We start from the raw sequence: 24,020 nt of genomic DNA, 5'->3' as shown, positions 1-24,020 counted from the left end.
CTCCTCTGTGCTAACAGCCCTTCTGTGTAGCATCCTGCAAGGTCAGTCTCTGGCACTCCCCTTTGGCACATCTTGTAACACCCTGGTCTCTTCTCTACCTGTATAGCTATCTGTGCTGGGTAAGTGTCTTCTCTTCTGCAGCTCCAATACCTGGAACAACCTTACATTGTCTCTTGTTGACTCTCTGTCTTGTTTCAAATTGCATTTGAAATAGCTTTTCACCTTTGCTATATCTATTTTTTCTGTTCACTGCTTGCTTGACTTGTAATTGCATTAGAGGCCCTCAGTGAAACACTCTGCCACAGCTAAAAGACAAGTCCATATACATGTCCTGTATGAAAGGGAAATTTACTGGCCAGAAGAGTTTTCTTTTGATACATGCTGTTGTAAAACCAAAATGGAGATGAAACTCTCCCTGCAAGTGTGAGTTTGGAACTGATGCATCCCTCAACCTGTGCTGGAGGATGTTTTTCCATGGGTGAGAAGCAATCAGCAACTTTTCACATACTGATTTTTAAATACTCTTCATTTTGTAGTATTTTTCCTCCTTTGCTGTTTGGGACATATACTAATGAAGAATTATGAATGTGAGAAGAGAAGGTCTCTCATCCCCACAATGCAAGAAATGGTTTTGTCATAAGCCATTGCAACATGTCAATGAAGGTTTCCTGCTGCAATGAGGAATTCCTGTGCTGTCTTGTGTTAAACTGTGGTAGATAATTTGGGAAGTGTGATGTTGCACCCTGTCACTGAAGCTAGAGGCAGTAGGATCTGTTTAGCTGTGTTATCTGAACAGGCTGCCTTCCATCAATGGTAGTTCAGTCTGTATTGAACAGATGGCTCCTTCTGCCTTCCTCTCCCATTCTATGATGCTATACTTGTGACAACAAATTCTGAAAAATGGATGCATACATGAAGGCAACAATCTGTATATTTTCTTTCTTTCATGAGTTTTGTGCAAAGGCTGTAGTTCAGGATTTGAGCTTGTTGGATACTACATGCCTTCTTGGCCAGAGAAGCAGCTGGTTAGCTTATGCAAACATGAGATGTACAAAATTACTGGCATAAAGTATGCCTCTCATTACTGTAATAGCTCTGCAGACATCTTGCTTTCTTGCTGATACACACAGAAGTTACATTCATGAAGCTCCAACTACATAAAGTGGAGGTTAGAGTACTAGGAAATTAAGGGAAGTTTTCTTCATTACTTAAATAATTTAGGTGACTCAGGATTTGGGTTGGCAACAATTCCTCTGTCTAAAGGCAACTACAATGCAGAACTTTCATACTACTCCTGATATACCCAGAAGTCTCAGAAAAAAAACAGAGCAAGAGACAGGTTTACAGGCCAGAGCTCAGTGAAGACTTGCTCATGCTGTGTTTTCACTAAGAGATGAGACTCCTTGATGGGAAGCAGCTATCCAGCTTCCCCTGGCCTTGATGACTCAAGGGGGACTGACAGTTTCCATTAAATGCAAAATTCTGTATGTATTAACTATGTATGAAATAATGCAGCATAAGCATGTACAGCTGTGTAAGAGACTACCTATTACAGGGTTATTAGAATTATTGTAGAACAGGCTACAAAGGCATAGCTTTTTTTCTCTCACAAGCATTAGTAGGTGTATAATTCTAGTTTTGAGCCAAATGAGTTTGTGACCATTGATTTAGCCTGCCTGTTGCTGCAAAACTTGGTAACAGCATATTGTAGAACCGGTGAAATAGTTCATAATTAAGTAAGAAATGTTATTATATTTATGTATAAACAACTTATTTGTATTCATAGTAGATTGTCTCCACAAATGTATTCTTGTCTCAGAGCCAAATAGAAATTTTATGTCATTGTTATGTTTAGGTGAACATCACGCTCTTATATTCCCCTCTGTTTGGCCTTGAATAAAAATCAGAGCAACAATAATATAAATGCTATGAAAGTAGTCATGAACAGTAGCCCATCTGTACTGGACAGAATTCTACAAATCAATTAGATGGTCATAAAAAGCTAATCAGATGTGGATGAATTAACTGTGGAAATAAAATAGATTGAACTCTTATGTGTATTGTTCATATATAAACCTTTTTAATAATCAAGATGGGTAAATTACACTAATTAACCTTTAAAAATTTAGATTATTTCTAAATAATACCTTCAAACAATGCCTATGCTTTTCATTGTTATTTTTAAGTGTTTTGTCCATGACAAGGCAGCAGTTCCATTAGATCTACAAAAATAATTGTTTTAAGTTGTGCTTTCTTTTTTCCCGTTTCTCAATCATTGGATTTTCTACAGTATGTTCTCCCACCTCTCCCCCATCAGATAGCATTTAAAGTCAGAAGAAGTCAAATTCACATATCCTAGGAAGAAATGTCAAGAAACCTTAAGTCCTGGAGGCCCGTTGAGCTGGGTCTCACTGCTCTTGGGCAGGATGGATTATCTGACATGTCATCAAACCTTCTTCCTAGTCACAGGAGCAACTAATCTGGGCTAGTGCAATGCTGGCAGCAGAGGCAATGTGGCCCAGGCCCTGTGGACAGGTTGCCTGGATCCTTAGGAGCCTGCAGGGCTGGGGATAGTTTCAGCCATGCTTTGAGGGAGCCAGCAGTTGTGAGAGGGTTATGTGGGTTCCTGTGTGAGCATGGCTGAAGGGAGAGCCCTGCAGCTACAGAAGCCTGGAGCATTTGACAGCTCTTCCACAGGAAGGGTTATGGGGAAACACCCACTTTAATGGGGCAAGGGAAAAGGTAAGATTCTGTAAGGGAATCTTTCCAGAGACTTTTTATTGCCCCTTCAAAGCCTTCTCTCTAGGTTTTCATTGAGGAGAGGATGGCTACTGCTACAGCATCTGCTACTGTAGAAAATGCATTGTTTATTCTCACCAGTGCAAATGATTTGCAAACTGATCAATCAAAAATTTACTTTATTGGGTATTTTGACTGCTCATCCTTCAAAAAATTAATTTTCAGCAAAATTCTGGGGTTAAAATTTCTCAGTATTGTTGTAAGGTCTTAATTAAAACAAGAGATAAATTGTGATGTATTAAATAAATAAATAAATAATCCAGGACTGATCACAATACATTGGATAGAATGGTGAATGGTTTGAGTTTTCTAAATTACTGATATTACCTGCTGATATGAGGGCTGTTCAAAAGGGCACTTCACTTTTGGGTTTATTTATTAAAATCCTGCACTCAACTGTAAGAAATTAGCCTCCTAGAGATGAATCGCTCCCCACTCAGAGGAGCCTGAAGCAAGGAAACGGATCATGCACGCACTGCAGAACTGCACAGTAACATGAGCTCTGATATTTTACCACATCTCTTGCACAAGGTGCTAAACAGCAACGTGAGACAAATGTTCTTGCTCTAATAGTGATGCTCTTAGACATTTTCCTCAAATAATTAATGCCAAATTTACAGTGTTGTACAATTATCCTTTTTATCTTGTAACTGGAAGCCCTTAATAGCTGAAGTGCAGCATGAAACACAGACTATTGGACTCGGACAAAACCTGGAAAGATCAATAGATCAGCATTCAGGTAAGCATAAATAAGGAGACAGAATTTCATATGTGAATTTTATACATTGAACCTGGGATAAAAGTCTGTCTTGAGTTCTTGCAGTGGAAACAAGGCTATCCTTTCAGTTCTTGGTTGGCTACAGGGATTTTTAGCGTGCTCCTTGCAAACACCAGGGCAGTAGAGATGCAGCTCAGATAAGTTCCTTGGCAACCTGGAATGCTTTGCAATATCTCTCCAGCAGGACATACATATAGTGGTCATTCTGTCTTTTCCAGTGAATTTACAGCACAGTAGGGTTGCAGGTTTTGATAGTGTGGAATAGCTGTACACTAGAACAATGCTAACCCTGTTCGGGGGGTGTTAATTAAGCAATGCAATTCCTAATTACCTGGTATTTTAATTTTCATTTCAATTTTAATTGGACATATGAGGGAAAAGTTCACAGAATTTAATCTGAACCTTGTGATATATCATCCTGCAATTGGTTGTAGTTATGTCCAGTGCAAGATTTCCCAAATGGGAACACCTTTTATACAGAATGAATACTGTGTAACCCAAACCTGGGTGGTAACAGGGAAGAATGATAAAAGGAACAGGAGAACCCACCTGATCAACATGTGGCTTAAAGGCTAGCATACTATAAGAAGGAAATCTGAAAGGTACGGGAGCAGTATATATGGCTGTCCATATGTGCTCACAAGCAAGCCAGCAGGGAAGACTACCAGACTGGCTGAAAAGGGAGCTTTTGCTAGAACTCAGGGGAAAAACAAGAGTTTATACCCTTTGGAAAAAGGGGCAGGCAACTCAGGAAGAGTACGAGGATGCCATTAAGTTATTTACAGTGAAAACTGGAAAGGCAAAAGCTCACTTTTATCATTCTTCCCTGTTAGAGAAGGGATTGAGGGAAACACCACCTGTGCTCCTATCCCTTCAGCCAGTTATCTTAGCATCCTAAGTCCCTTTTAATTGCTCTAGAACTTCTCTCTTCTGCCTCATCACTGACAACCCAGCCAATCAGAAGCGGGTAATAATCAGATGTTACTCGCCTCCTAGTGAACATCTTTTACCTGAACCCCAGGGAGGCAGCAGACTTTGGGATGTATCCAGCCAGCATACAGGGCCCTGTTTCCCTAAGGAAATCACTACAACAATTACCATTATTTCTTTCTTAAAAACCACAGCTGCAATGTGTCTGGTTGACTGACTTGCTCTGGGGGACCCCCTGGGTAGACCTTCTCCTTCACTATCACTTGCTTGATTATCAAGTTCCAGAATCTCATACCAATTCCACAAGTGCACCTGAGATGGCAAGAAAGGCTGGTAAGGCATTCTCCTGCCTTCCAAAGAGGGACCTGTTTCTAATCCCTCCCATCTTTCAAGTCCCCCCCTTCTGCCTGATGGCAAGGGGCTCAGGGTTCCTCTGATTCTTGCTAAACTTCCATCTGCTGCATTTCTCTCAGGGATGGAAGGCTGTGAGTGCACCAGTATCTTTCTCTGAAGTTTTCCTGTGAAAGAATACAAGTGCTTTTGTGGACACCTCTACTTGTCTACATCACGGCAGGAACATCTATTGTACAGCAACAGGCATGGTCCCTGCCTGTCAGTCCAGAGCTCTTTATTTTGCAAGTAATTTGAGAAACTTTTCTTCTGGTTTTCTTGTAACCAGATGGTATCTCAGCCTGTGAGCAAATCCACTGCCATTAAAATAATTAGCATAGAGCAGATTCTTCATTGATTTAGGCTCAAAGCAAGCATGCTTTTTATTTAAAGTCTGTCTCACCTTCATTGAGGACATTTGAGAGGAGTTCTTAGCATCAGTACCCACCCCCTACTCTCTCAGTCAGTAGTCTACATGTTGAGACACATCAAGAGGAGGGTATGCACTTCCTTTGCTTTTGCTTAATCTTTGGTTACCCCTCAGACTACAGCTACTGCAGCTGCACTTATCAGCAAGCACTGGAGTGTTCATATGCAGAGGAAGAACTGAAGAATTTGTAGTTCTGGAAAAAGGGGGGTGAAAGAGGTCAAAGCAACAACCACTTTATTATGGGGCCATGGTCAGAGCTCATCATTCTGCAGAAACAGTCCTGACAGTGGAAGTTAGTCATAGAAGGTAAAACCCAGGGAGACAAAAGGCAAGGAAGGATAAACTGGTAAGACCAGTAGCAGTGAACCACAGAAGAGCATCCATCCTGCTTCTCTATGCCTCTTTGCATAAAGTCATACAGCAGAGGAAGGGAAACTTCCAACAGCTTGCCAGACCTGAAACCAAATAATGGCAAAAGACTGACTAGGAACAAAGCAAGATGAATGCCACACGACATCCATCTACCAAGTTTGTCTGTCACGTGTATTTGATAGTTTACATAGGGTTAATAAATTACCATCCAGAGTACACCCACTGTTGTTTCCTCAGCTATTCATTATGTCACCCTCTGCTACCAGTACTTGTATTATGATGCACACGAGTGGAGGCTACAGCTTTATAAAAGCTACATCCCTTTGGCCATTCCCCCATGCCCTGTAACAGCCACCTCCTACCACTCTTTCAAGAACCATTTGAAGTGTGTGGTGTGGCAACTATACATTGTACTCTTTGGAGCTATGACTCCTAGGCCAGAGGACCATAAAAAGAAGTAAAGCTTCTCGACTTGAAGTAAGAAAGTTACAGCTCACTGTGCTGCTTCACCAAAACATCCCTCATAAAACATACTGTTAGGATATTCAACAATAGCAAGGCTTCATATAACAAAAGTTGTCTGTAGGAATACTGTACTGATATGTACCACACACAACAATCTTCACCTGCAACAGTACCTCTTCATATCCACTGCTGTATCTGAGGCACTCAGATCTCTTCCTGGAAGGACAAGCAGCACCTCAGAGGTTACCATCATACTGTCACCCTTCCTGGAGCCAGGACAAGAGCTCAAGCAGCCTTGTCTCTCATCTCTGCTGGTTTATCTCCAGAGAAACATTAGCTGCAGTTGCTATAACAAATGTTATTCTGGATAAAAAGACGAGGTCACAGAAAACACCTACTATTCTTCAAAGGCTGTGCCAAGTCAGTACTGTTCACAACACCTGTCACAGAGGCTAATACAGGGACATAAACAAGTAAACTGCTCTGCTTAGAGCAGTCATATTAAAACTCTCTTGGTAACAGCAACTTTTCTTCTAAACTGAAGTAATAACAGACAGTAAATAAAACTTATATAAATAGAAAATGGTTTATTAAAAACAAACAAAACCAAACAAAAAGTCACAACACAATCTCACTTCACTGTCTGGCCAAAGGTCAGACTTTAAGCTAGCATCTATGCTTCAATCATGTAAGCATGCATATAAAAGGGAAGTTGATGCCTTGCTGGCATGCTCCTCTAAATCTCCTCTGGGATGATTTTTAGAATACATTGTTTGTGAACACGTCATGAAATTTGAATTCCCACAAGACACTGAAAAGGTGAAGAACAGTTGTTTTTATTTACACATACAGGGTTTCCATAAACACCTGTCACAACACAAATGCAATTTGCTGCATTTCTAACAGCGGTGAAAACAGTGACAAATCCAGAAAAAATCCCACAAGAAAGCATGCATTCTGCAAGGTTTAGGTAATTTTTTTCCCAAAGTCAGTGTATTTCTGAGGAAGAATTTAATCTCAGAAGTCTGTGCAAACTACTTACATGAACAGTATCCAAACTCCTTTTGAATACTTAGTCACCAAGAATAACACGTGAGATGTAGCTTTGGTGTGCAGGTTAAGACTTTTCACATACAAACAATGCTGCAGTCCTCCTTTATAACAGAAGGGAATGGATTAATAGAATGACATTCCTGAAACAGTCTTCATTTTAAAGTAACTATTTCATTAATAAGGCTGCTTTTAAACAAGTTACTCTGAAAGAAAGCTTTCAAGATCATCCAAAGGGAGCTTATATGCATGCTATGTCTTCATTGCTAGTCATCTCTGATGAACATTGCTCAGGTCTATGGTTTAGGTACGTGTAAATCATGATGAGGATTCTGAAAACACTTTTATCGAAGAAGCTGCTCAGCCTCCTTGAACTTGCTTTCTTTTGTTTTCCTCAGTAATGCCTGTTTTATAGCATTGATCTTTTCATCAAGTTCAGCCAGTGAATAGCTCTGCTAAAAGAACAAAATAAAAATCACAATCATTTACATCTTGTAATTGCTAGAGAAGTGGCTTATCACTTGATACTTGAGGTCACTGCATATTGTACTAAGCGATAGAACTACTTCTGCAGAATTGTCTGAATCTAGTCTTTGCCTATTTAAATTTAAAGGAAAAAGAATGTAAACTTGCAAGAAAGATAGTCCTAATCATGGATCAATACATTCATGCTACTTTTATTAGATGCTTGTTTAGTCTGCTCATAAACCACCCTAAGAAATCTCTTCATATTAAACACTGGATGAGACTACTTAGATTTTGCAGAACTTGGGTTTACAGCTAAAGGGTTTTTCTGCCTACTGCCCAACATCAAGCTCCTCTGTGCCACTTAACTTGGTAATCTTTTATGTTTTCTTATACAAGGAGGTCATCATCCTTTTAATAAAAATATTTCACCCTATGCAGGACCTTTTTTTTCCTACACAAGCCTACTTTCTCAAGTCTCAGATGGCCCATAGCCCATTCTAAGCATTCTCCCCAATCCATCTGTCTCCAAGGGCGATAGCTAGGAGCAGACAAGGTTCCAGCCATGGTCCTACCTGCGCCAATAACTTCTCTTGTGGCCTAAGAGGTACATGGTAAATGCATTCCCTTGTGATGGTGTTGCAAAAACGGCAATTCTTACTGACAGGTTAATATCTGCTATAATGTTGGGTTCTTCTGCAGTACTTTTGCCAAGCCAGCCATTTCCACTTTTGTCTTTTCATAAACCAATAAAGCAAAATGAAAAATAATTTTAAAATCAACAAAAACCACTATGTCACAAAACAAAAATGGAAGACATTAATAGAAGGCTGATCAGAATGCAGAAATTGCCTGTTTCTCTCAGCTTGATTAACAGCATCATAGATTTGTTTTATTCAATCATCCTCCTAACTGGTGAAAACCCTAGTCTGTATTCTTAGAAGACTCATTTCATTGTAACAGCCATTAGCTTTTTGTCTCCTTCCTACTCTCTTTGACAGCAAACTATCCAATACTGATGCAGCTACTTCTGACAACTTACATACTTGCTTCATAGAACTCCCGCTTACTTTCCACTCAAAACATCCTAAACGTAAGAAAAACAAGAGTTAATAGCACTTACATGGGGAGACTGAACCTTTCTCCTCTTGCCAGAACAGCTCTGAAGAAAAGACAATCAAAACAGACTTAATGGTGCACTGACAGAAGATCACAAATAATTCTTGTAACTATATTGTTAAGAGTCTTTATAAAAAAATCCCACTGACTGCCATTCCATGGATTAAAGAAACCTTTTTCATAATTAAGTACTTTGGATCATGAGAAATACTACTGGAGAGCAGTCAGAAGCTGTTGAAGCTTCTCCACACTTGGCAGTCAACAACTATCAATTTAACTGAAGCTTCCTTCAGACAGAATTGAGCTTTTGAAATTGTCAATATTTTCATCCCTAAAATTTGCCTATATCCACGCCAATATTTATGCAAAACTTCAGATAAAATGTGCTAATTACTGTGCAAAACTACTATTGCCACCATCACAATTTTCCCCCTGATCCTCCTTCTAGAGGTCCTAAAGCCTTTTCAATAGAAATCTCAGCTTATGAAAGTGTATGTTTTAACTTCTGGTTTTCAGCCAGAAGGAATAGTCTCACAAATAAAGAACTTTACTGGTCTCCAACACAAATTAAAATAATTAAACAAAAATGTGCACTATTGCTATTGATTTTTATTAACTGACTCTTCTTTGGCTAGTCTCAAGGGACAAGATATAAATTAAATTGCAATCAACAAAGGTAGAAGAGACAGTCTTACTGTTACATGGGGAAAGAAGAGCAAGATAGCAGATAAGAAATTTCTATAATCAAATAGAGCCTAATGTAGTAACAACTAACATTCTCTTTGCCCTAATACCCTTTGGTGAGTGAAGGTTAAGGTGTATTATTCAGTGAGGGACAGAGCTCTGCCTGAAAACCAGAAATAAAGGAAACTAAGTCACAGAATCACATGAAGCAATTTTCAGACAGTTTACTCCCTCATCCTTTTGGAAGTTATTCACATATCGTTAGCAATCAGATCATGTACAGAAGCCCAAATGATTTCAGCTGTTTCAAGCCATTAATTATTTGTATCAAAAATCAAAACTTCAGTCAATTTTCTTGACATAAGAAGCACTTCAGATTTTAAGGCAAGGGGGACAAATACAAACTTTCTGACACATTTCTTACAAATTAGTTAAGCTTGGGTGGCAGCAATTTTTTTCCCCCCAACAGACACTTTCTTCTTTTGAGTGACAAATTAGGTAAATATGACCTTGACTAGATGGTCCACATGTAACGTAACCACTACACCAATCCAGAGCTGTTTATTAAAAGTGTCTGCCCTCCAACTCAAGTTCTTCTCTGTACATCAAAGATTCAAGCACAAAAGGCATAAATACATTTAGATATGCTGAGAGAAGGTAGGAAAATTTCTTACTACAGATTGAAAATATTCAGGAGACAGTCCTTCCAGCTCAAGGATTTTATCTTCAAGCTTCTTAATTCTCTGATAAATGTCTCTTGGTACTGGACCACCTAAATACATCAGTAGCAATGCAAAATAAATTAGGAAAATCACTTGAATAATTGATTTAACTAAAGATTGCAAGTCTAACATTTGAATTCTTCAAGATAAGCTATCAACCAGTAGCTGAACAAAACAAATGGATGGGATAATATGAAGGAAGGATAATTAATATAATTCAGGGTAAAACCTGATTGATAAGCAAGTGTAGTCAATGAAAGCACTAAGACAACTTCATGTAGTTGGCTGATGTCTGTGTGGGAAAAAAAAAAAAAATCAAAAAAATGACCAAACAAACAAAAAAGACCCTAGCTCACCCAAGAACCACCCTGACAAAAAAGCCCACAACAAAACCCACTGACACCACAAAAACAACCAAAAAAATCCCAACTCAACCCATTTGCTGTTTCCATCTTTTCTACAGCAGCTTGGGATTTGTTTCCCCATAGAACAGATAGAACTGATCAAAAGATCAGCCTTAGCAAGCATCTTATTTGAACTCCATAGTGTTCTATAATGAAGGAACTATATGAAATAACTGTTTATCACAACTAAGTACTGGCTACTCCAATTTAAATGATAGTCTGGTTCTGAACTGTATTGACAACCAAGGCCATAGAAAGCTTTTGCTTTTTGACACCCATTTCCTTTTATTTCTGGGTCTGTTAGACAAGACAGTTCTATTCCACAAATGACCAAAATAGCACTAATGTGGGGTTTGGGGTTTTTTTTGCCATTCATTTATTTTGTCCATTCAGAGAAACAATTGTGCAGGTAGCTTCACTCCTTCAGTTCTGCCCTCTACTCAACACTCAGCACCTACTAATTAAACTGGCTAACCTATCACTCTTAATATTGCTTTCCCTTAATGTACAGGGAAAAGAGCAGTACTAGCACTGGAAGCTGTTCTGAAAAACAGCCAGCAAGTCAAGATTAACTCTTTCTGTTGCTGGAAGCAAAAACTGGTGGAACAGGTAGCTAAGGCATTTTACCTGCTCAGATTAGCATTTTTTGCACAGCTGCTGGGGTATGCATCAAATAGTATTGAGATGTTCCCCATGACTGCTGATTTGAACAAGAATTGAGCTGGTATTGCATGCTTCCATCTTCTTAACCTATACTATAGTTTACCTGACCCATTCCTTCAAACAAAATCTGATCACCTATTAGAGGCACGGCCTGGAAGCAAGGAGCCCTCTTTAACTACTTCCAGTTGTTGTCCCTGATATGAGATATATGCATAAACTCCAAAGCTACATATTGTGACCCTAATGCTGGCCAGCTGCTTCCAAATTCTATTTCTATGCACAAAAGCCAGCTTATTTTTGAGACAGTTAGAGAGCTAAGCATCAAGCTCTGACTGCTGCCTCAAGAGTATCTATGCATATCTTACTCTCCTTGCTACCAGAGAACTTTAATCCACTACATAGTCACAGGAATCTACCAATCGAGTCAATTTCCAAATATTTTTAAGATAATGGATTGACATCTATTCAGTATTCAGAAGACAAAAAAAAATCAAGTGTGTCTGCAGTGTCATGTGTAGAAAATTCACTTAACTAGATGGAGATTAGGCTTCTGTTCTGTTTTGAAAATATTTTTCAAGAAAAATACTAATTCCTCCTTGGTAAGTGCCTCATTGTGCCTCAGTGCCATATTATGGAAAACCAGGGCTGGGGTGAGGAAATCAACTACCTAAAAAAACATCAGCAGCCTGACAGCTATGGCATTTATTTTAGTGAAAGGTATGGACTCATGTTTGCAGGCCTAAAGAGAAGTAGTGGCAACAAGCTTCCCACATTCTGGGAATTAAGCTTTATGCCTAAACTTATTTCAAGAAACATTCTTCATCTTTAGGAAAAGGTTTCAGACCATCCTTTCTGTTGATTCTACCACCAGCCCACAAGTTGTCCATGAAGCAGCCCTTAGTCCTAAACTCAGCTTTTCCTGTTAAGTGGATCAAGGCAGGACTCCAGTGGCTATGGAGAAACCCAATCTCCAGATATTCCATATTATTTTAAATCCTGTTCTGATGTGCCTCTCTCTTATTTGCTACCACATAAAGTGTACATTTGCTAACTCAACATCTCAAATTGGGCATAAAACCCTAAACACTAGATCACTGTACTTGGGGGAACAAAACTCTTCAGTGGATCTAGCCACTTTTTTTACAGTTTTTACAGACTTGCCCAGTTTCACCACAGTAATCATAACTATATAAAATGGCACACCAACATCAAAATTATAACATCATACAAACCTGTTTGTAACCGTAAGTGTGCTTCAATGTTTTGCAATCTCTCCTCAACAGCTTGGTTTCCACAATCATGCATGGGTACACTGGCTTTGTGACTGGACCCATGCATTCCTTCAGACCTAGTCTGAGGTCCATACGTATTTACTACCCTAGAAACTAGGTAAAGAGAAAATAAATTACACATATATGCACATGAAACACAAAACAGATCTAACTAAAAGAATCAAAATATTGAAACACAAAAAACTGCATTAAATCAGTTTTACATAAGTCTTGCATATGAAGGGCCCCACACGCAGTAAGATCAAAAGTTCAAGTAAAAGCATTTCCTTATTTTTTTGCATGAGCAACTAAACCTAACAAAACCCCTGGATTTTACATATGCAAAGCAAAAGAATTACTCATACATTCATGTAGAATGGCAGTGTTGAGAATTTGTCATCAGCTGCTGATTAACAGCAGAAACCTTGATATCTATGTCAGCAGTTGCACATGAGAGCTTTTGTGAATGCAAAGAAGAGGCCAGACTAATATTACAGGAAGCATCATAAATACATGAAGATGAAGAGAGGTACACAACTGAAAAACCAATACAAACCTCAGCAAGGAAGTTCACTTCGAATTTTTGTCATCTGGATAAAAGCTTTAGTGACTCTTAGCTGCATCTAGGACTATCTTCTACCCATGCTGAGCCATGTCTCCATCAGAAGATTTTGCTCACTTCTCATTAAATCAGAGTAATTTCTTAAGTTCTCCTCATAGAACTACTGCAGTGCACTGCAGACTTAAAGACTATATTGGCAGCCCCAGATGCTGAAGCACACACACACACACATACACTTTCATGAGTGCAACATGCTACATTCTTGCTTGAATTTATGCTGGTTTTACTTCCAATTCCTTTCAAAGTGTTTTTCACATTTCAGTTATGAACTGTTCCTTGAAGTGAAAGCTTCCCTTTTTTCCTGCATTACACTGCCATCCAACCAATAAATTAACACCCAGTTTAAAACAGTGACTATTGAAAGTGTTTCGTTGTGAAAGATTCTAAAATGAAACTCACTTTCCCATTTCCTTCTTAGCTCACCATGCCTTTCAAAACTTATTATTTTGCTTTACAGTATTATTCTAAATTACAGAATTAAAAATAATTGGTGGTTTCTAGGATCAATATCAAGTGGATAACTGAGTATTACCACTTTCAAAAATGCAAAAGAGGGTTGTTTTCATTCTCATTTTGGGTATTTTGTTTGTTTTTAAAGAAGGGTAACTTGCATACACCTGGAGAGCAGCAGATGAACAATGTTTTACACACAACTTCTGTTTGACATAATTTCTATTTTATTTATTCCTTTCCAAAAAACAGTGCAGTGATAAATTCATTCCTCAGCTTGTCAGTTCTTATAAATCCACATCTAAGAAACTTCCACTGTCCCAAAATTATACTCTATTTCAAGACACTTGCACCAACTAATGAAAAATAGAAGATAATCCTATTTAATCTCAATTCCTTATTGATGGTTTCACCTTAGAAGAAAAACTAAGTATTGTTCAGCTTCTCGGTCCTGCTTTATCTTTTCCACATTTCCTTTCAGACAATAAAAATAGGCTATTTTGTTTTGGTCTTTAGTGCCTAACCATTCATTTAGTGAAGCAGTTAAGGGATTTAAAACCTTGAAGACATAAATGAAGATGTAGAAATATTCACTAGAGTAAAAAATCAATACATTAAGTTTCCATTTTTAAGCATTCTATAAAAACTTTTGATATCAAAAACTTAGAAGTGCTGTTATATCTGGATACTTAAATGGGTATTAAAATAGTTGCTTACCCTTTATATGACTTTTAAATCCAGGATAGGGTGTGAAAATTGCATCTGTTCTGGCACAGCTATTTTCTAAATAAATAATGATATAACAAGTGAGGTCCAAATTATGTATTTATAATTGAAAATATTCTAACCACCATCAACTTTGATGCTTTAAACAAATCTAATTTAAATGGTTCAAACAATAAAATAAAATCAGGAATACTTAATTCATTCTATAAACACTTGCCCATTAATAGTTTCACACACTCGCATGGACTTACTGCTTTTAATTGGATGAGTCACTCATATAAATGTATTCACACATGTATAGAGAAGTTTACTGGATCAGGACCAAATTTATTTGGTTCTTACTTTTCACTGCATTTCTCTGTAACTTATTTCCTTCTTCCTGTACAGAAGCCTTTCTCCTGCTTACTACTGTTATTCTGGTTTTTTGTCCTTTTCTGAAACTCGCCTGTTTTTTGACTTATCTAGTTTACTCATCAGTATTCTTTCCTAAACCTTTCTGCATTTACTCTGATCCATGTGACTTCTTTCATTTGCCTAACCATAAAATCTATAGTATGGATTACCTTAATTTATTCTAATGTTTCTATTTTCATAGAAATCTCTGTTCATTACACCAAAGATCTACACATATTTTATTATGCCTGAACAACGAGACAAGTCTTATTATCAATTCTTCTGTACATAACAATTTTGGGAAACAATATTTCACTATCTAGCATAGTCTACTAAACTTCAGCTGTCCTTTGCATTCCAACTAACATTCAAGCAGTTAAACTCTCTACAAAGCTTACTGAACAATAAGCTTTGATCTCTAAGAGCTTAAGTATCTCATAGAGACAATGCACATGTGGGTTCACAGGTACTTAGAAAATATCTCTGTACTACTTATGTAGTTATGTCTTAACTTCCAAGATGCATTTGGCTACAGTTACCGATCCTGTAAATGGGATCCAGTCTGCCAGATGGATTTAAGATTGGTTACAGATACAGCCAATTGTACTACAATGTGAGCAATGTTAAAAAGAAAAAGTCATTTCAAGTAGCTAGTAATTCAAAATCATTGTAAAAAATACTTTGTAATTTAACTAGCATTAAATTAACTTCAATTTGAATATACAACTTACAAGACATTTCTGAATTGCAATTCCATTTACTTTGGAGGAACTCCTAGTTAAAACACTGGGAACAATAGCTACAAAATCATCTGATCTAAGATAGCAGTTCTTAAAATTAACATAATAATAGATATAATCTTTCTGTATAGGATGCATTAAACATTGTCGTCCAGTGACTACTCAATTTATTTTTCTATCTGACATCTGCAGTGCACATGCAAGTTCTAAGTTTTAAAACAAAGTTACCCTTGAAAAAAAGTTCTGTTTTAAATACAGATTAGGACTTTTGAAAAACAAAAAAAATCAAATCAAACAAAAAAAAATACCCCCAAAAACAAACCAACAAAAAAACCCCCACACAACTTAAATTACTATGAAGATTAAAGTCTGGCTAGCCAGTTACCTTGATTACAATCAATAACATTGCAAAATTCCCTGACATTATTTTCATTGATCTCGGCTTGTTTCCTCTCGATGAAGGCTGATATCCGCCTGTCAATCTGCAGGTAATAAACATGAAGGCATATATCTATTTCATTCTTTAAATTTAAAATTTAGAAAGGTCTTTCATTTTTCTGTTTTTAAACTCACATAAATCACTTACTTCTGCTTTTCCAGCTTTTATTTGGACCACTTCTGGATCAAAATTAAAACGAGTATCCTTCAGATCTCTCAAGTCATAACTTCCATATTTTTCTTCAGTCTGACTGTTACCATCATAAACATCTAAACTTGTCTGGCTTTCTGTTTTACCTCCAGGTTCAACATGGCCTATATTTTCCTCTTTGATCAGTGACTGGAGTTTTTCTAAGAGAGGCTGAACAAAGAAAACAGTCTATTAGGGTTAAAAAAATAAAAAGTCCAAAGTCCCAAAGCCAAGAAGACAAGTACTATTACAATTTCCAGACTAATGGAAATAATTTTGGGAATTACAACATCTTCCTCTGATAGAACACAGTAATAAGATTAAAAAGAAGTTCCAAATATCGTGCACACCATGATTCTGACCTTTCTGACTTGTCTTTTAGAGGTTTGTAGAGGAAAACTCCTAAATTTCTGTGAAAATCTGCCCATACTCCTGTTTTTACTAGCTAAATCAAAGCTTCAATCACTGGCATCCATGCCACTTAATTAACATGTCATTCAAATGCTTACTCAGAACAGTAAGGCTTAGTATTTTTCCTCCTTAACATGAAATCTGGTGCTCTTACACTGTAAAGCCTTTATCACATGAGCACTACATTCTCCACTTGAAACCGTAGTTGCCCAAGTGAATGAGAGAACACAGACATGAAATACATAGGCATTATCATGAACACATGCTTTGCTTGACACAGTTGATTATCTACTTAGGTCATGAAATTAAATGAGAAAAGGCACTGACATTTATGGCAGGAAAAACACTTATTTTACTGCAGTAACTCTTATGTACAATGTAACATCAAAACCTCAGCACATATATATGTCCCTGTCTCTTTTTAATTTCCATCAGTTTCATCTAGTCTGAATTTCACTGCTTATTTTCTCTCTAAAAATGATTTTAATTTTTTTTTAAAGACAACATGATTTTTAGCAGTCAAATTTTCTGAAATGGAATCAAACTCCCACTTGCAGCATTTTTGTATGTTGGATGTAAATTTATTTGCATTTATCTTGCATATTTTCTCTTTCTGCTCATCATCACACCAAAGATCTGGTGGATGTCTGGAAAACAAAAGGTCTTTTACCTACAGACAAGAAAATACAGAAACTTCCCTTTTCATCCTCTCAGCATTAGGAACCTCAAATAATTCATTAACTAGCTCAAGCAAAATAGTAGTACTCAAATCCCATCTTCTACATATGAACTATCAAGGTCAAAACACTGCTCAGTTACCAGCTGACAAACTGCTAACCCTCCCTGCCAATGCCTTTTGCCATTGCCATGCCCTGCCAATTACTTTTGGCAGGGTTGGAAAGTTTCAAATAGTTAAAAGAAATGACAGTAATGGTGACTGGCTACTTGGCAAGATGAGACATTAATGTCAAAGAAATTACTCTTTAAAAAAAAAAACCTACGTTGAAAATATATTTAATTGCAGTAAGACACTCCAGGATGTGTCATGCTGGGATAATGCCACTTCTTGAACCACTGAAAGCACTCTATGAGCCTCAAAACTCACCCAACGCATGGAATCATTATCATAGCATGACACACACCTGCCGTGTCTTATTGCTTAATTATAACCCACCATAGATGGAAATGTATCACATTTACAATGCAAGTCTAGAAATCAATGAGGCTGCATTTATTCAGCCTGCTCACCTACAGTGGCTATTCCCACTAATCTGAAAAATCCATAAATGTGAGTACCTATGGAGCATAGTGGAATCCCAAGCATTTAATACTTTTGCAATCCTTTTTTATTGAACACACCAATGTAAGAACAAAATTACTGGAATTTTACAGTTGAGAATACTTTTAGTTGTTTCACTTTTGTCAAGGCAAATGTGTCCCATGAAATATTTACCTGTAAACATAAAATATGCTGCTGAAGTGCACTAAAGAGCAAGGCTGGCTGAAGTGCTGATGTGCTCTGAAGCTTGCTCCAATCGATTACAACTTTCACAATATCCTCTCCGAGATTAAGCTTCAACAGGGCAAAACAATAAAAAATTATATTATATGTATTAACATCAAAAAAGTATACAAGACTCCTACAAGACCACAATTATGCTCAGCCTCATATAAACCCATCCCAGTTTTAGACAAGAACATTGGAAAGATTTGATATTAATTACAGTCCAGGCAGTTATCATTTTCCAAGAAAGCTAGTAGTTGTAGAGTTTATTCTAAAATTAAAAATTCCTTACTAACTCACCACACTTTCATTGTGGGTTCATGTTAATCACTCACACCATCTTTTCTTTTAATGTATACTAGAACCACCAGCACGAAGAAACATGACCCAGGATAGCAGTCTCCTGTAAGTTCATGTATTTTATTCCAAGATTGCAAGACTCTGTGCCTGCATGACCCATGTCTTGATGTAACACCATGGCACATTCTTTAGTTTTAACTTGCTGCTAATCCAAAGGAAGCTTTAAAAGTGCATAAAAATATATATATTTTTAATATCTCAAAGTTTAACAAACTCTAGATTACACAGCACCACTATTAAACCTGCTTTCAAATCACACTATTTTCCTGTATATGCATTCACATTGAAATGAACAATTGCCACAATCTATTTTCACTGTCAAGGAATTGCAATATTTAACTCCCAAGACAATAAAGAATAACACACGTAATAAATTTGAAGTATTGTTCAAAAGAACTGTGTGTCTTCTATAAGCTATAAATACACTTTCTAACACAAAGATAATTGTCCATAAACTCTAATGGGATAACACTTTCACACCCAACTTTGCCCTTTTTGTTACATTAAAGCTTTTCTCAAGATCTTAACAAGATGATTACTTTCATTTCCCACAGGTAAGAAGGTTGTTTTCCAACCAAACATCCTGCAAGTGATACCCCAAATTCTAAATACAGATAAAATTCTTGTTTGAAATCAAGAGGACCCACAGGTACTCTCTTTGCAACGCTGAATTCCCAATTCATATGCATACTTGTATATCTATTCCTCACCCCTTCCATTAAAAAAACACCTGGGGGTGGAAACAGAAAAAGGCACCTCAGGAAGATGACAAAAGTGACCTTTACCTCATGGTCTAAAGACATTTAACTTCTAACAGCATCAAACATTACAAACAAGAAAACAAAATGCATATGCACTCATGTCCTGAAGCCACCACAAAGTGTATGAAACACTGAGAACTGGACACAAGAAATGCCTCCATCACTCTGAAGGCAAAGCTGTGGATGACAAGCTGTCCCACCTTAGTTTCAAATCTCAGCATTAACACAATTTTGTAAAGAATTATAATCCTGAACCTTCCTTCTTTAGTCAAACTAACTAACTCTTGCTAAATTCAGGGTTAGTTCCCAAATTACACAGCAAAGGAGACAGTCTAACTAGACATATAATGTATTTTAGAAAATTTTCACAAATGGTTATCCCTGTTTAGTACTTAAGCTAAGTACACAGGATGTAGGAAAAGTAATGTCCTAGGATATACTAATCCTGAAGAAGTTTCAAAATCAAGAATGTATTTAGAACTTAGTAGGAAGAAAATTTACTTTAGGAATTAAGCCTGTGCATGTGATCATCTGAAGCACATATTTCTGCCTGAGGTTTTTAGAGTAATATCTCCTATATGCTACATTACAGTCTACTGACAGGGTGAAAAAGGTGTACATTAAGTCATCCAAACGAAACAAAATACAAGTGCTACTGCAATTTCCTAATAAGCCTCCCTTTTTAAAAAGAAAAAGCTGGTATGTGCCTTCATATCATAATGGACAACTCCTGTCCAGGTGGTTCAAAGCACAAAAAGCAACAGAACTTCTAACTTAAAATAATTTAGAGGCCAGTCATATTTTTAACTCACAGACACTGCTTTTAAAGAAAAATCAAGAATAAACCCCTCCTGCATCAACAAAGGTTTCTAGTACAATAGAGTAAGTTCTCAGTCTTTCACATCCTACTGCTTCTTAGAACTGCGACAAACAGATTTATAAATTCAGTGTTTTGATACTTCAAAGCCTTTGACTAATTACAAGTCCACAGCCTATTCAATTTACAGGATCATATGTAATTTCAGCCCTTTGAAATTTGATTTATGTAAACACTGGCTATCACTTGAATCTTAAAGAATTTTTCAGGATCAGCTATATTGGTTTTAAGAGCTGTTATTTTCAGATGTCCTCCTGGTCACGTACTGCCATTGATTGCTCCAGTAGAAAAATTCCTGTGCCAGAAATATTCCTGCTTACAGCCCAATTTACTAGCATAAATCCAACTTAAACTACTATAATGAATCAAACTGTGACTGCTAACAATTTGGCACATGCTCAGTCATCTCTATAGAAGGGAAATAGGGAATCAGTAGTTTCAGTAAGAAATGCAAGACAGTTTACTGGAATCCATAAGGGGGTATAACAGAGCAGTTAAATCTGTCAGAACTCAAGCACTGGCAGACAAGTGTGTAACTCAGCAACTGGAAAGGATCATAACTGAGCAACTGAAAGGACTTTCACAGCTAAGATGGAGCAACCAGAACCTTATCCAACCGGTGCACTGGACAGTAAAATGTGTCTGTTGTCATGGAAAGAAGACACTCCCAACACCAAAGAAGACAATTATACTCTTCACCATAGCTACTGTAACTCTACTGCAACTCCAAAGAGTTCTCTCACAATGGTCTGTGCACACATAGTTATTTTTAAAAATCACCAGGGACTTTCCAGTGACATGCTAGGTGTAGAGCCAGCTTTGGAGAAAAAGTAAGCTGCTGAAGTCAAGAGGGAAAAATAAAAGTTTTTAATGTAGTTTAGAAACAATTAATAAATTTGTGATGAATGGCCTAGTTAAAAGCTTAGGAAACTTTCCTCTTGGTCTCCTTTCTGCTTTTCCTAAATACAAGAGTTCCAACTTTTCTCTGATTGATTCTACGACTGTCATTCATAGTGCTGTCCTCACACTAAGATAAACTGAGAGTCACTAGCTCTTCATTGATCCCATTCAGAATTTTCACCAGGAAAAATTAAGGGGCCTTTAAACCTCAATAGATAGTTCTCATGCCTCAGTAATCCTATGAGTCAGCTGTGTCTGAACATCACACTGCTTAGTGCTGAACAGTTCAAAAGCCAAGGTAGTTTGTGACCATTTTAGAGACAGGAAAACTGAGACTCAAAACTAAGTGTCTGAATTATCAAGCCCTTCATTTTGGTTACCTTTTGTTTGAAAACAGAGACAATTGCTACCATACTTGGAGAAATGCAAATATAATACAATTCTATACAGATGAGAGGTGAAACACTCTAAAAAATAATTTCAGATTAGCCAGCAGCTATTCCTAAACTGCCTCTGCATCAAAGAGCCCATCTCTGTACCAAACATACATTAAGTTACACTAGCTCCTGCAGATATTGCTCATCATCTGGCCCCAAACCTTCAAACTGCTAACTCTTGAAGTAAGAGTGTGCTTTTGTTGCCTAGACAGAACTACATAAAATGTTTCCACAGTGGAAAATTAATCTGTAAATTGTTTGTAGCAATAAATAAGTTATTACTAAAACCTTCTCCTGGTAAGGGCCTTCCACCACTGCTGTGACATCTGTTTCACAACTCACAGACATTGCTAAACATAAAATAGGTGTTTTAACTTATGTACCATAGAGCAGAGCCCCTTTAAAAATTCTGACCCTTAGTACACTGTGTGTTTCATAGCATGCCATTACCAAGGCAGGGCTCCTGATCATTTATTTTGATTTAATGCACAGTAAGTTTTCAGGAGCTTCTCAATTCAGAGTAACTAATTAAGACACAGCAATTAAGCAAATTGCACCTTCCCATGGAAGAGATCATCCGTCAAACTACAAAGTGGCACGTGTCACTGCGAGGCCAAGGCACGGTTCCGGCTGCGGGAGAGAAGCAGCAGCAGCAGCGGCCGCGCACGCCGGGGCTGCCCCGGCCGGAGGGAGCGGGAGAGGCAGCCGGCTCAGCCCTGGCAGAAGCCAGGCGGGCGCGAACAACGCCCAGAAGAGAGGCAGCTTCCTTTTGTGCGGCAGACTTATGTGCTGTCCAGCGCTGTTCCCTGCTCCTGGAGCCCACGAGGGCCCCGCAGGTCGGGGCGAAGCAGGAGCCAGCCCTGCGCGGGCCCCCAACGCGAGATGATGCGAGGCGGGCGCGGCGCCCAGCTCAGCTCCGCCCAGGACCTCTCCCTCTGCCCGCCCCTCACTCACCTGCCCCGCCAGCCCGGCCAGACAGCGCAGAGCGCTGCTCGCTACCTCAGAGGCGGCAGGGTCGACCTCCGGAGCGCGGGAGCCGGGCGGGAGCGGGCTGGGCGCCGCCACCGCCGCCGCCATGACACCGGACCGGGCCGGGCCACGGCCGCGCCGTCGCCCCGCGATGACGAACGCCTGGCGCTGGCTCCACCACCACGCTGATTGATAGGCGCGGCAGCCAATGGCGGGGCTCCGCAGCGCCGGCCGGGGCCGCTGTGGGGGGCGCGCTCCCGGCCGGGGCCGCTGTGGGGGCGCGCTCTCGGCCGGCCCGGCGCTCCCTCTGCACCGGTCCGGCCGCGTGTTCCGGGAGCTGCCGCCGCGGGCACGGCGGGCGCGGCCCCAGCGAGGGCTCCATCACGTGGGGGAAGGAGCGCCAGTGCTTGTTTCAGTACAGCGCATTGCCGCCCTTGTTTCAGCTGTGCCTTTCTGGTTACCCCTTCACTTTTTTTGCATTCATACGTGTTGTTCAAAGCCTTGCCTCTTCTGGTTGCTGCAGGGTTGTTTTTAAATTAGACTGCAACGTTTGTCAGAGTACTCTTGATTATGGGGATCGCAAAATTCTATTCCCTGTAACACAGTTTACTTGTAAATTTCTTTCCTAAGAAAGTAAGTAGAAATTCCTAAGAAATGGAAGTAAAAATGCTTACAAAGCTTTCCTACCTGATGTTTCTTTTGATAGCCAAATTTTGATCTTCACACTTCTTTCTGTTCCCTGACCCTCTACCCCCCATATTTTTTATTCCCATGAAAAATGGTGAGTGCAGTTGTATATACAAATGTTGAAATGTTCTTAAATAAAAATTTTAGAAAGGCAGATGAATTTATCTGACTGATGTTTTGGGTGTTCTTTTTCAGATAAGATGTACCTTGATATAGTGAAAATAAATGTTACTAAACAAGGCTTTCAGCACCAGCAACCCATAACGTTTGAGGAGACTCAAGCTGAGAAAGCTCTGCTCAGTTCCGGAGAAAAATTAGTTCCAGAGAAAAATTAGTTCCAAAGAAGACTTCAGTGTTTAATGGTTACAAATATTTTGCATTTTGCAAAAATATCATATCTAGAGTAAACTAGATGGCATTTGCTTGTGTTCAGTTGATGAGGACCTTTCTTTGGATTCAGAAATACTTATGGCAGAATATGTTTGTGGTTTAGAAGCTGTAAAACACATAGAAGTTTACTTAATTTCTGAAAACACGCAGTTTTTATCAAATAACATTTTGAACACGTGTACAGACTATGGTTGTCAGCTAAGAAAATTTGTTCAATTTTATTTTGCATTTCCGTGCAACAATACTAATTCCAGCTTGTGATAAAGGGCTGCTTCAACCAACCTTGCCTCTTGCAGTTTTGTCTCTGGACAAGCAGCTCGAGCAACCCTGCCAAATGTAAAATGTCATTTGGATCAAATCATGAAGCTTTCAGGAATAAAGGAAAATACATTGCCCTTTCCCCTTCCCCACCAGCACTACAACATTGAACTGACACATCAGGGATCTGCTGGCCAGAGCAGAATATGGAGCACAGATGTAACAACCTGGAATTGCTTGTTGCTCCTCAGTGTCGGAGGAGACAATTTGTCCTGAATGAATTCCCAATGACCTAATAAGACAGAACAAGTCCAGGCATTTGAGCCATTTTATAACTTCAAGGGATGTTACCTGATAGATTCCAG

The 24,020-nt window shown here is 38.6% G+C and overlaps 1 protein-coding gene across 3 annotated transcripts; it reads right to left on the bottom strand.

Annotated features, from left to right (window-relative positions):
- Positions 1 to 6,725: 6,725 nt before the first annotated feature.
- On the bottom strand, positions 6,726 to 22,490 carry MBIP (MAP3K12 binding inhibitory protein 1). Of its 3 annotated transcripts, none has more exons than XM_071426870.1 (9): positions 22,306 to 22,490; positions 17,966 to 18,085; positions 16,060 to 16,272; positions 15,859 to 15,955; positions 14,332 to 14,397; positions 12,504 to 12,656; positions 10,157 to 10,254; positions 8,803 to 8,841; positions 6,726 to 7,669 (listed from the first exon to the last, which is right to left on the bottom strand). In XM_071426870.1, exons 1-9 carry the CDS (start codon positions 22,426 to 22,428, stop codon positions 7,559 to 7,561), a joined length of 1,020 nt encoding a protein of 339 aa, XP_071282971.1. In that variant the 5' UTR covers positions 22,429 to 22,490; the 3' UTR covers positions 6,726 to 7,558. The 3 variants fall into 3 exon arrangements, with proteins under 3 accessions (XP_071282971.1, XP_071282972.1, XP_071282973.1); XM_071426871.1 differs by having other exon boundaries at positions 6,726 to 7,666; XM_071426872.1 differs by lacking the exon at positions 14,332 to 14,397.
- Between the last annotated feature and the right edge of the window lie 1,530 nt (positions 22,491 to 24,020).

The sequence above is a fragment of the Agelaius tricolor genome, unplaced genomic scaffold (assembly GCF_023055355.1).
Source record: "Agelaius tricolor isolate 1412-34295 unplaced genomic scaffold, bAgeTri1.0.p SCAF_5, whole genome shotgun sequence".
In the NCBI taxonomy this organism is placed as follows: Eukaryota; Metazoa; Chordata; class Aves; order Passeriformes; family Icteridae; genus Agelaius; species Agelaius tricolor.
The sequence above is the reverse complement of the archived record's forward strand: the minus strand, read 5'-3'. Positions and strand labels throughout refer to the sequence as shown.

Coding starts and splice junctions, on each gene's coding strand:
- MBIP (XM_071426870.1), bottom strand. CDS start 22,428: ATGGCGGCGGCGGTGGCGGCGCCCAGCCCGCTCCCGCCCGGCTCCCGC. Junction 12,657..14,331: donor ATTTAAAAGTCATATAAAGG/GTAAGCAACTAT, acceptor CTCTTTACCTAG/TTTCTAGGGTAGTAAATACG. Junction 8,842..10,156: donor CTGAATATTTTCAATCTGTA/GTAAGAAATTTT, acceptor TCTTTTCTTCAG/AGCTGTTCTGGCAAGAGGAG.